Source organism: Taurulus bubalis, assembly GCF_910589615.1.
Source record: "Taurulus bubalis genome assembly, chromosome: 14".
NCBI lineage: Eukaryota > Metazoa > Chordata > Actinopteri > Perciformes > Cottidae > Taurulus > Taurulus bubalis.
The window spans coordinates 10895551-10909275 of NC_136602.1; the positions used below are offsets into that span (position 1 = coordinate 10895551).

The following is a 13725-nucleotide window of genomic DNA, read 5'->3' on the forward strand; positions in this document are numbered from 1 at the left end:
TTTCCAGGGGTTCATTTGAGGACTCAACCACCAGGTTTTACACAGCTTGTGTGGTGGAGGCCTTTGCCTACCTGCATTCCAAAGGAATCATCTACAGAGACCTCAAACCAGAGAACCTTATTTTGGACCACAGGGGATATGCCAAACTGGTAAGAGAGCATAAAGGGATTACCACCCAAAGAAATTGTGTTTTCTGTGAAATAAATCTCATCTTCCTATGATGTTACCCTGGAGGATCAAATTAAATGTGTTCACTTGCCTCATGTTGGCATTACATAAAAGCATATTACAGTATAAAGAAAAGTTTAATTGAGGTTTAGTCGAGTTCTGTGTTTTTTGGGTTGCCGCCACTCCCTTCTCTCCTGCTGGAGAAACCAGGTTGTTGCTTTTGGCTGAGCAGCAGCCAGTTGCTCAACAGTTTTTTTATCCATCATGTCAAAGCATCAAATGAATACTGTAATACTGAAATAATTACACCATTTCAAACCTCAGCATCATTATACATAAGAATGTACATGATCTGATACAAATTAGGATGAAATTGTTATGACTTCATCTGACTGACGGATCAAAATCTACCTTCTTCTTAGGTCGACTTTGGCTTCGCCAAGAAGATCGGATTTGGAAAGAAAACGTGGACCTTCTGTGGTACGCCGGAGTATGTAGCACCAGAGATCATTCTGAACAAGGGCCATGACATCTCAGCTGACTACTGGTCTCTAGGAATCCTCATGTTTGAGCTCTTAACTGGCAGGTACACACAAGCCTGGGCATGTCTATAAAACTAATATCTTAAAGAAGTGTGTCAAAACAGTGTGCAGGATTTAGGGGCATTTGCTGGCAGAAATACAATTGTGTTCATAACTACTGTATTTCATTAGTTTCTAATTACCTGAAACTAAGAATTGTCGTGTTTTGTTTACCTTAGAATGAGCCATTTACATTTACATAGGTACTCAGTCCACCGTGTGGCGCCGCCATGTTTCTACAGTAGCCCAGAGCGGACAAACACTGGCTCTAGAGAGAGGAGTTTGCTTTTTAACGGTACCTGAAAGCCATCGTAGTTCTCTGGCGCATTTGGAAAGGGAGGGAGTAGTGGAGGGGTATTCAGTTGGTTATAATCTGCAACCTCACCACTAGATGCCACCAAATCCTACACACTGCTCCTTTAAGTGTTCCCTGTGATGGCATATATGGGATCAATATCACAACACAACAATCTACAACGAACAAATGCTATTAAGAAGACAATAATATTTGCTTCTGTTATGTAGCCCTCCCTTCTCTGGCCCTGATCCTATGAAAACCTACAACATCATCTTGAGAGGCATCGACATGATCGAATTTCCAAAGAAAATTACCAAAAATGCTGCCAACCTAATTAAAAAGCTATGCAGGTGAGTGTCGGTGCTTCGAGCTATAGTTGAAGCTCAAGAGTTATTCACTTAAGTGGTCTGTATGCTGAATCATCATGTGTTTCTTTTTTCTTTCTTTCTTTTTTCTATTGCAGAGATAATCCTTCTGAACGACTGGGAAACTTGAAAAATGGTGTCAAAGATATTCAAAAGCACAAGTAAGCATGTCTTAAAATTATTATAATCATCTTATTTATTAATTTCCCCCAGTATAACTGTGTAAAACATTCAATTAAGAGGCAATGCTGTTTTTTCCTTTAGATGGTTTGAGGGCTTTAACTGGGAGGGCTTGAAGAAGGGGACATTGACACCTCCTATCATCCCTAATGTAAGTGCACACTGCTGATACTCTTTTATTTCTAGTTGCTCTTTTGTAATCAATCTCATATTCAAAATAATTGTTTTGGTCTACTTGTTTAGTCGTCCTGTGAATGATTCTTTTGTCTTTCCACCAGGTCACATCAGCCGTCGACACAAGTAACTTTGACAGCTTCCCAGAGGACAACGAGGACCCGCCTCCTGATGACAACTCCGGCTGGGACGTTGATTTTTGAAGTCCTCCTGTCGACTTAAAACCAAAAGAAACTCTTCTGTTGTTGGCTTGGAGGCCGTCTTGAGGACATGGCTGTGTTGTAAAAAAAAAAAACTGCTTTAAAAAGAAAGAGAGGATATGGAAAAGAAGATAAACGGATGGATGGCAAACCCTCTGGGTCACCGATATGCCTTTATTTCACTGTGGCTCTGGATCAAGCATTTATAATGGGACTGCTGTAGCACTTCTTCAGTGTTGTCTTGCACTTGGCTCTAAAAGCAGAGAAAGTGCAGGGATACACACATGTACACATAACACGAGACAGGCTGATTATGGAGCCAGGTTTCCCCTTTGAAACAGGGAAAGATGTTTAGCGGGTGAATGAATGTTGGATAGTTTGTCTAAGTTTTGGTTCGAGGATAAATAACAGTGAAATGTTTTGAGTGGACTGCTCAAAAAGAGAGGAGGCTGATGATTTTTTCTTTTTTTGTGTGTGTGTGTGTGTGTGTTTGTTTGTTTCTCCGCAATATTTGGTGAAATGTGTGGAGGGTTTAAGATGTCACTGCAGTTGCTCCCTGGTGTGTGACATGCAGCCGCTTGCTGCAATCTCCGATACTTTCCAGAGATCAACACACTACAGTTTGCAAGTAAAACTGGTATCAAGTGCTCAAGACTAACCTGAATGTCTCTGATTTTCTTTTTATTTCACATCCTTATGGCATACAGCATGCACTGTATTTGAATTTACATTCACACATACGACCACAGCAAAATCAAATGCTTTGTTTGAGATCAACCTACTTTGAAAAGCACAAACACTGTGCATTCAGTGGAAAGAGACTTGACTCAGTGCCCTGCTTAATATTTAATGAATCACACACCAACACACATACAATATCAGCTAGTATTTCCATAAAGCAATGTGTAATTATGCACTTAAGACCATTAACTGAAAATAAATTAGCAGTTACTGCTAATTTTAAACTTCATTGGATGAAGTTACACTCTTTTTTTGTTATTTGATATGCTTTTACTCACTCATATGAATGCTTCTCTACCTACATACTTCTTCATTTTGTTTTTAAATCACCCAAATGCCTCAGTTCGCCCCTGTATAGTTCTGACATAACTGTGAACATGGTTTCAATGTCTTTGGTGCTGTTATTGATAAATTATAATAAGCGATGGTGAAATGACAGTACTGGCTTTTGTTTCGTAAAGTGTATTTTTGTGCTTGATTCCTTTGTGACGTGCTTGACTTCCTTCTTTAGAAAATTGGAGACTTGGGAGTCAATTTGTAAACTTGAGTGAAGATTGGTTTGAAATCACGTGGCACCATATTTCATTGTGCAAAGTGGTATTCTCGAGGTTTTTAAACATGTTGAGTTCATCCATATACATTAACAATCCTCGTCTTGAGAGGCAAACGACCAGATTCACATTATAACTATCTTGACTTAACTTCATCTTCAGGATATTTGAGAAAAATGTCTCCTAAAAAAAAAGAAGAGAGAATGATAGGCAGATTATATTGTGTTAAACTCACAGCTTTGACCACGAGCTCCATGATCTCTCACCCAGCTCAGCACCTCTCATGCCCAAAAATCAGAGCATAAAATCTAAAGAGATACAAGTGCCTTAAATCAATGGCATACAAAATTAACATCACAAGTCCTATTCGATGCTGCATGAACACATATACACCTCAAAAACGTATGTGTCCTCTTAGATGGCTGCTTCTCATCCTTTGTTATATCTAATAAATACATGAATCACCACGGAAAGAGAATTTCATTTGATGGCTGACAAAACTGCATATGAAATACAATTCCTGCTTTCTGCTTTTGATTTCTCTCACAGGAACATTATTATATTCATTTATCGAAAGAAATCCATCACACCTGATATGGCTGCAATGACATGCTTGTCTCTACAGTGTAAAATGGTCTCATGAAGTCAACCACAACTAGCCTGATGTAAAATGAACTGTAAATCAAGGTTTGGAGGGACCATCCATCCATCACCTGTGTGTCATGACTTTTGAGCATGTAGAGAGAGCAAGAATGATTTGCAATTTGGAACATTTCACAAATTGGAAATGACGACATGATGGCATTAATCATAATGTATCATTATCCAAATCATCATTTTATAACAACTCAACTCGTATTTCATCCCAGGAAGCCAAACAGACCGACACACTGACATGATAAATATATCACTGAATGATGTTGATGGAGAGCTAGGAAATCGTAGTTCTGTTGGTAAACCATGAGTATTTTTGCTGTATTAAGGGCAGGTTATGTTTATCACGAAGCCTTATGTATGCCATCACTTTACAAACCACTGGTTTTGAGTCTTATATCGACCGCCTTCTGCAATGTGACCTGATATTTGCCTTGTGTTATGTTGTGTATTCTGCTGTGAAGTCGTTTTTGCAGAGTGCCACCTGTAAGATTTTTCACACAAAAATGATAGAGTAAAAACATTACTTTTGAGTGCTGCTTGTCTCTTAGTTATTTTTAACAACTCGGGTGAGATGTTTGCTCGTTGCCACTAGAGGGAGCTGCAGGTAAGACAGATCTCCCTCAAATCAGCTCAGCCTGACGTGAACTGCTTAAGGTTGCCTGAGATCTAATAATCGGTCCTCGAGTTAATGTCATCCACTTACTGGTAAGTGCAGATGATTCAGCTTCTCTGGTCTCGGTGTTATTCGAACAACAAATCTGTTTGGGGGACAGGGAAATGGCTTCAGTCATAACAACAGGGTGACACCTCTGCGAGATCAAAGGGGATCAAAGTGCATCAAAGGAGCTCACCTTACCAGCACTGACATTTAGTAAAGTGGAGATAAAAGCTCTACTTCAAAAGATATACAGCAATTCAAACGCGCACAGTGCTACAGTGTGTGTGTGTGTCAGGTGTCTATGGCGCATCTCTCTCGCACACACACACATATGCACGCACACGCACACACATCCTCACACTCAAACGAAAGCTACGTGACCAGCAGATGACGTCCAAGTGCCAAGAAATCTTCATAGAGACACTAGAAGGGCTCGCTTCCATCACGGACTTCAGCACCTGTGCTCCTCAGCATATCGGAAATAAGAAAACAACAACAAATCGAGTCCTATGATGCAGTTTCACTTCCCAGGAGCAAAGTCATGGATTTGACATAACTGCACTATTTAGATAAATGTGAATTAATTCAAGAACACATATTTAGGGGACTGTGTACTGATACAAAAGGAGAAGTGGGGGGTATCTGGCTTGAATGGGTGGTTGGTGGACTGAAGTCAAACACACTTTGAAGACTTATTTTGGAATATTTCAGGACTTTTTCTCCCCTATGAGTGGACATGTCTTACCGCGGAGGAGCCCAAAGGGTCAGAGAGCGGGACGGATCAGAGATGCCTTTAATCTCAAAGTGCCAGTCAACCCTGAAAGGCCTCTCCACGGAAGTCCATTAATTCGGTAAACTTTTCACACCCCTTAATGGTCTGCATATCCCACACATTGATGTCCGCCACTGGTGTAATCAAGCACACTTTGGAGGATAATTGCCCCCTTTGCAATCAGAAGGATCAAATGAAGTAGACCCAGTTAATCGACGCGAGTAACTTCAATCGCTGTCTTCACACAGCCAAAGGGTAGTAGGCTACTTGAATGTCAAAGAAACGGGAAGAACCAAACAGCTTCTTTTTTTTATAAAGAAGCGTAAAACAATCCGTCATTTTTGAGTTTCCGTCACAGCTATAAAGAGACATCTCGTATCAGATGAATTGTGCTGCGGCAGATGCATTTGTAGTGAGTCCGAAAGTCGTTAAAATAAACTATAATTAATAAATGGCGAACTGTTGGCTTCAATGTTTTTCGAAAAACAAATAAAAAGTCTTCACATGAATAAGTGATCTCAAAACAAAGGGAGGGGAAAACTATGTATTTGTATCATGGATGTTTTATTTGGAAATAAAAGCAACCATAATATATTAAAGGAGTTATAACAATGTGGTAAGACTATAACATTTATTTTCCAACACTTCTTCAATGCTTCTTCTGTTATGTTGAAACACAGCAGAAGGCACAGCACTGGAGGATCTGACAAAACAAGACACTTTAATTTTTTTATTTTTTTCTTGACACATACTTGCACATACTTTTTTTTTTTTCGCCGCAGAATGCGTAAGTTATCGGTGGTCATTCAGACTTTGCATTATCATTACACACACATTGTGCGGGGAGAATCTCTTTGAAATTCCACCCCTCCACCTTTGTTGTGCACAGCGAGGGGGCGGGAAGACAAACAGGTCCGCATGTATAAAGAGATCATCCCAGGGCTCAGAGGCAGGAGGCTCCGACAGCATCGTGCCGAACTCTCTCTGGAAACCTTGTGATTCAGGATTCAAGGGCCCTTTGGACTTTGTCACTCACCTTTTTTGCAACTTTTTGCAGCAAAACAGACGGTACCTTTTCCCCGTGTTTTGGCAACGCAGCAGATTTTAACAGGAAAATCATGCAGTTACCGACAGCGCGTCGCTTCTTGGCTGTGTGTCTCACGCTGTTTGGATACCTTGGGGACGTTTACGCGGGGACCGTCCTGGTGAACTCCAATGCCATCAAAAACTTGCCCGGTGCTTCGGGTGGCAAAGGCGCCGAAACCGTCAGCGCGAGTCCGCGCACCTCACCCTCCGGGAGCGTGGGACACAAATTACCCGTGGACACCTTGCAGGTAATTAACTTCCCCATGCGTAAAAGTGCGCCATGACAAAAGTTACGCGTGTGTACCTTTTTATATGTATTTCCTCAATACTTCAATGACACACTGCTTTTGTTTCTATCAAATTTTAGCAGTCAGGTGTGTGCACGGATGATGAAGACTGTGGAGGTGATGAATTCTGCAACGACGCCCGCGGCGCCTGTCTGCCCTGCCGTAAGAGCAGGAAGCGTTGCGCACGGGACTCCATGTGTTGCGCAGGAAACCGCTGCAGCAATGGTGAGCAGAAGCATCCCATCTGAAATAATTACTGATATTTTATGATCTACTTGAGGCTCCATCTATTTATCTCTAAGTTGCTGGTGGTAATTATGATAGCTGGGGATAGTTTGCTTGTAGTCACACTGTCTGTATGTTGAATGACATATGACAATGATAAATACAGAGCTTAACTGAATTTATTTTCTTTGACCATTCTAGGTGTTTGCCAGGCAAATGACATTGATGGTACAGACGCCTCCATCATCACTGGCTGGCACAAACACAACAACACTATGGAGCATCACGCCAAGAAGCCTCCGACTTCCCACAACAATCAGCCTCATGCTACAAAAGGTGAGCGTCAAAGAATCATCTATCTTTATTACAGTCCCAAAGAAAGAAAAAACACACACAGTTTTCAGTGAAGTCGGTTTTGTGTAACATACTTTAATTTCTCTTCTATTTCCAGGCCAGGAGGGGGATACTTGTCTGAGATCTGCTGACTGCTCTGAGGATCTGTGCTGCGCCAGACACTTCTGGTCTCGCATCTGTAAGCCTGTGCTGACCGAGGGCCAGGTGTGTACACGCCACCGCAGGAAAGGCACCCACGGCTTGGAACTGTTCCAGCGCTGTGACTGTGGCAACGGTCTGGCCTGCCGACCGGAGAAAGGAGAGCGAGACCACAGTATCAGCAGGACAGCAGCCCGGAACCTACACACCTGTCAGAGACGCTGACACCAAAGCGTGCACACACACAGAGACAGAAATCTTCACACGCACACACATCCAGCAAACCCACAAATCAGTCACAGACACTGACAAACACTTTTCAGCCTTCCACACACCAGAGATGCTGACAAACACATACACATAGACACCTAAGACATTCTTTCCTGCCAAAGTTGCTGACACAAACAGCCCCCGGAAGGGTAGACATGATTCCTGGAAAAGTGATCCACCCAGAGGGATGCAACAGTGCATGGCGGACTGATCCAATTCCCCATCAACAAATGAGGAGTTGGAAGTTAGGAAGTGACATTTCAGAAGTCTTGGGAAGATCGATACTTGTCGTCGGTAATGGCACAGCTGTTTTGTTTCTCTTTTTATGGAACTTCAAGCCTCAGTTATTGCAGTAAATTACTGTATTGTAAATATTATCCTGAAGGTGGCACTTAATTGAGCTATTGAATTCTGTCAACGCCATTATTATAACAACATGGTGCTGCATGCTTTGTACATGTGTTATATATATTGTTTTTATGAGAAAATGTTATAAATAGAAAATTTGAATATATTTGTTTTATTAAAAGTCATGTGATAACCGTACTCCTTCTTTCTGCCCATCATTTATTGACAATAGTGTTCTGATCTACTGTGCTACAAAGAAGAAAGTACAAAAGAAATGTCTTTTGGGAAATTATTTCATTTAGGTTTCACTCAAAGTGTCTTGAATATAAATGAGTCTGCAGCAGTTAGAGTCCAAACCATTTAGTCGAAGTATTCAGTTGATACAAGCGGGAAATGTTTATTACAAAATAACAACCGCCCCCTTCTGGAAAGCAAAAGTTATTTGAACAATCACTCGGTGGTGTTTAACTCTTAGCCCAGAATTCTCAAATCAGTGGTTGAGGCTGAGTGGATGGCTTAAGTGTTTGGCCTAGATATGCTTCTCAAACTCATTACACACAGTTGCTGGAATATGTGCAGACACACACACTCAGAAAAAAACAACTTACTTACAACAAACTTTGATGAGTCCTTACTGGAGCCTCAACTGGCCACATCCTGTGATAGAAACAGATGATGGTCCATCAGGGCTGTCATCAGACGAAGATAAAAACAAAAAAAAACAGGACAGGATGCTGCCGTATCCAATGATAACTGCAAAGGGGTAATAACAAAGTGTGTGTCCTGGCCAGTGTTTGCCACCTAACCCTTTGGTGTTGCTGGCTAGTTTCTAATTATACTATTACTTCCCTGCCTTCATGTGCAGCAGAGCAGATAGCTATTCAAACTAAAGCCTCTAATTACTTCATCTTACTCAATCTACACAAGGATTCATGAAATGAGGTGCACCGCAGTCTTTGTGATGCAACAACGACAGCAAAAAGATCTGGGTTCTCATTCGGTCCATTTGCTCAGCATACCCCATTTCCTGGCTGTTGTGCAGTCGTTGTGCTCTAATGTGTAGGCTATGAATCCACCCCAATACACCTTGGTGTCTGTAATTAAACCTGTTTAGATTAGAAGATGGCGAGGAAATTACTGTACTTTCTTCTTGATTCTCATGTCAGATCAAAAGGAGCACAAGACAGTGTTGATAGCTGACCGAGCCAGATAACCTCTTCATTTGTTTACTTCCACAGACATTAGTCTGAAGTTTGGCAAAGGAAGACATGGTGAGGTTGAGTCTGACTGTCATTGAGGATCAGTGTTGAAAAGTAACTAATGTCATTCACTCAAGTGCTTTAATTAAGTATAATTCTGAGGTACTTGTACTTAACTTGTGTATTTTCTATTTAAGCTACTTTATACTTCTAACTACATTGCAGAGGGACACCGTGTACTTTTTTCACCACAACATTCATCTGGCGGCGGCTGCTACTACCAGCTACTTAGCAGATGAAGATTTTTAGAAAAGTTATTATGAGCCTATAAAATACATTGCATTGTATAACAGCATGTTAAACTACCAATAAAAGTAATAGTTGAAATTCGCTGTACATGTGTGCATATGTGAAATAATTACACACCATAATAACTTGAAAATATAACACTGCTAAGAGCCATTCTACCTGCGTAATGATACTACTCATTTTGCTGAATATACTTAAAACTATAACTGAACTGGACTTTTACTTGTCATAGAGTATTTTTTACATTGTGTTATTGAAACTCTTGCTGAAGTAGGGGATCTGAATACTTGCTCCACTGCTGTTGAAGAGCAATATATTAACAAAGAGGCAGGCAGACATACAGAGACACACTCCATTTAAACAATTTAGTGTCCATTCTTCAGAGTAATTAAGAGTAATGGGAGCATTGTCAGCAGTACAATATACCATGCAGACTGGGCCAAGTCATGTTTGTGGGGGTCCTGGAATCTGTGTGTGTGTGTGTGTGTGTGTGTGTGTGTGTGTGTGTGTGTGTGTGTGTGTGTGTGTGTGTGTGTGTGTGTGTGTGTGTGTGAGCCTGTCATCATTACACCAACCACAGGCCACAGGCATGTGCCCTAACTCCAGAAAGGCCAGGGTGTGTGTGTGTGTGTGTGTGTGTGTGTGTGTGTGTGTGTGTGTGTGTGTGTGTGTGTGTGTGACACACACACACACAAACGCACACACAGCTACGGTACATTTAGTGGACTCCAGAGAAACAACAGCAACAACAACTGCATCCACGATAGCAGACGCACACAGCCGTGTCCCCACATGCCACCTTGCGACGATTACAGATATACAAACACATTTACTCAGGTACACACACATTTTACACACATTTATACTGTGGGGGCGAATCTTGAGGCGTGAGAGGTTTGGAATAACATGCCCGCCAAAACAATGGCATCCTTATTTAGTGTTGTCATAGCGCAAGACTGAATCCGCATATCCACCGACATGCTTTTTCATGCTACTGTGTGCTTCCAAAAACATGCATGCTACGATTCAAGAAAACACTGATTAACTTTAATTGTAATTTATTTGCAAACATAACACAGATCATGCTCGGATTTAGCTGGTTTTATATTCATCAAGCGAAGTGTTATATGATAACAGTTAATGGGCAATAAAACACAGAATGTATTTCTGTATACCGCTGCATTAAAATCTGCTATCTCCCTTCAGAGAGGTACAATAAAGCTTTTCTCTGCCTGAGTATCTGGCATATCTGCAATTGTTATTCCTGCATCGCTGCCAAACACCCCTGAGTTAACAAACTCATGAGTGAACCATCAGAGATGAAAGGGTAAAGAAAGGAAGCCGTGTACACAAAGGCAACGCACGTCAATTTGGCAGTTGAGGAGATGTCATACTTCTGGAATGAGCATACAGATCAAAAGGTAAACTGTTATGGAAACAGGGAGGTGTCAAACTTCTTGAAGCTGGCACAGGAGAAGAAGCACAATGCTCACCATTCATCTCAATACTCATCTCTCCCTGATTGAGCAATACATGGAAATCTCCCTGTCCTTGGGAAATAATAATTAAACAAAGGAGAATTCATTCAACACAATTCGCTGAGTGTGTGAATGCAGGTGGAGAACAGGTTTGCTCCACTTATTTAACTTCTAGATGATGGCAACACAACAAGAGAAACAAGGGGTTTCACAGAGCGAGGTATGACGTACTGTACTGCGATTGGGTCTCATATTACATGCCCAGTAATTCACCAGTGACAATTGTTCTCACTCACCTCCTATGTATTTGAATATTGTATTTCACCTCTCTCTCTCTCTCTCTCTCTCTCTCTCTCTCTCTCTCTCTCTCTCTCTCTCTCTCTCTCTCTCTCTCTCTCTCTCTCTCTCTCTCTCTCTGCATATATTTGCACTTTATTTAAAAAGGGTAAAAGCAATCTTTCCCAGAGTGAGCTGATAAAGTCAACACCATTCACTAGACTCAGGATGCATTTAGCTTAGCTTACGGCAAAGGCTGGACACAGTGGGGAACATCTAGCTTGGCTCTGGCTACATTTTTTTGGGGGGAGCTGTTTCTTGTCAAAGAACAGTTTAACAATTCATCCAGCACTTCTGTGCAGCTTTACAGATGCTGGTAAAAGTGGATTTGTTACCTTCAGACAGAGCCTGGCTGGCTGTGTCCACCTGTTTCAAGTCTTTATGCTAAGCTAAGCTAACCAACTTTCATCTCACTCAGAAGGAACACATTTGGGAAATACGCTTCCTTTCAAGATAGAGAAAAAAATCTTATTTCCCAGATCTTTGAACTATTCATTCTCTGTGATGCTTTGAAACCATTTCCACTTAATCAGAAAACTGTGTGTGGTAGTGGAGGCCCAGCTGACTGCTATACCCAGGGAGTGAGCCCTGACACGGGGCTCGCTCACCAGGAGAGGCTCATGAATGACTGGTTTGATCCATCCTGGTGTTCCTCCCATCTGCAGCTGACACCTCCTCTGTGGTCTCAGGTCCCTCTCAGATGATGTCATACCATGTTTGAGTCCCCGTTTACCACATGAAGGAAACTCGGCTGTTCTGATTTAAGCTGTAAAGGCCCACGGTTGGTACGTGTGTTGGGCTAAAACAGAAACAAATGGCCATATTAAGTTGTGTAATGTAAAGTAAGGAGATACCTGACCGCAATACCATGTGTTTTGCAATGCTCTCTGGATTCGCGCACATGTTTATTTTCCCTTTGCTTTCGTCTTTTCCACCAAAGCCAAGGGTGGCAGAATTTGAGCACCACTTCATTTTATCCTCCACCACCTGTATCCTTCAGGTGGATTCCCTCACTCTCTCCAGTCCCTCCATGTGCAGCATATCCCAGTGCTTACACAGCTGCGACCACTTCAGTGCTATCAAACAGTCTGCCCATTGTTTATACACATAATATCCCAATATGCCATGTCTGCCCACTTTGCCAGAAGAGTGGGAAGAGAACAGATGCACTGGGGGGGGGGGGGGGCAGGGGGACAGCTGGGGACAAAAATGCCTACTCTTCATTATGGTTGGTCCAGAAGCTTGATGCTGGCGGCCTGGGGCTGGGGCTAGGATAAGGGCCAGGGCCAGAGCTGGCTCAGCTCCTGGCTGCTATGTTAAGTCTGCCTCAGCCACAACCACATTGCGCAAAGCTGCTTCACACATATAATTTACTCATTATTCACGTAGTTTTCGAAGAAGTCAAAAATAATATATATTGCAGAGTGAGACAGTTGGTGGAAAACTAACACGGACTGAGTCGCTATTCAGTAAAAAATAAAGTTATATGCAGTTATATAAGATGGCAGGCTTTTGGAGTCACAGTCAATTAGCACAGCTGATTGAATAGAGGTGGCTGCAGAAACCATATACTTTGAAAAATACCTTATAGTACTGAGGGGAGACCGTTTAACCAAGATTGGCGAACCCCAGTATGAGTGGAAGGCATCCGTAGGCATTGCTGGTTACCATGCCTAATCCAGTATGCTCAGCGCAGACTACTTTTTTTGAGGGGCAGGAAATAGGTGTCTCTGATCCTTCAGTTCATTTCGTGAAACGTCCTCAACAGGAGATGAGCCCGTCTGTCTGGGATAGAGACGAACATCCCTGAGCTTAAGCAGGAGCATCAAAAGCCAAATGTTGTGTAATGGCTGGCCTTTACTCAACAGGGAAGCACCCTATCAGACAATGGCAAAGTAATGGCCACAGCGGTTCAACCATTGTCCCATTAACAGTCAACAGGACTTAATCAGAGCCTTTTCTCGCCATCTCCTTTCATGCCACACCGACCCCCCTCCTCCCGGTCCATCTCTTCTCCTTCATCATCCAAACTCTTTAATGTCCCTGCTTGTTTTCTGTCCTTTCAAAAACACTGTCCTTAACCCCACCAAAGAAAATGGCTGATGCACAATCTCATTTGTGTCGGGACTTTGCAAAGGTGGAGTCTTTGGTAAAAGAATGAAAAGGAGGAGGTCGGGGCTTTAATCTCTCTGGGGGGCAAATGGATTGGATTGTCTTGCCCCTGCTGGTGGGGCTAAGCTGGGGACAGTGTGAGTCACAGGGGGTCATATCAAAGGTAGTTATCTTCAGAGGTCTTCTCAGCGCACATTAGTACGCTATCTAAATGTTGATTTGTTCACACCAACATCTG

At 42.2% G+C, this 13725-nt stretch overlaps 2 protein-coding genes across 3 annotated transcripts in view; both read left to right on the forward strand.

The window, feature by feature from the left end:
- Positions 1-1969, forward strand: part of LOC306747145 (cGMP-dependent protein kinase 1) — a gene marked incomplete at both ends in the record, with an annotated part of 79760 nt that extends 77791 nt beyond the window's left edge. For both annotated transcript variants that reach the window (XM_079230162.1, XM_079230161.1), the window contains 6 exons: positions 8-149; positions 591-754; positions 1275-1397; positions 1511-1573; positions 1677-1743; positions 1871-1969. In XM_079230162.1, coding sequence (XP_079086288.1) covers positions 8-149; positions 591-754; positions 1275-1397; positions 1511-1573; positions 1677-1743; positions 1871-1969 — 658 coding nt within the window. The remainder of the gene's footprint in view (positions 1-7; positions 150-590; positions 755-1274; positions 1398-1510; positions 1574-1676; positions 1744-1870) is intronic.
- A 4494-nt stretch (positions 1970-6463) lies between these two features.
- On the forward strand, positions 6464-8251 carry dkk1b (dickkopf WNT signaling pathway inhibitor 1b; the record flags this gene model as incomplete). The annotated part of the gene is made up of 4 exons (XM_079229707.1): positions 6464-6679; positions 6799-6943; positions 7145-7279; positions 7395-8251. The coding sequence occupies 4 exons, from the start codon at positions 6464-6466 to the stop codon at positions 7658-7660; spliced, it is 762 nt and encodes a 253-aa protein (XP_079085833.1). The 3' UTR covers positions 7661-8251.
- Between the last annotated feature and the right edge of the window lie 5474 nt (positions 8252-13725).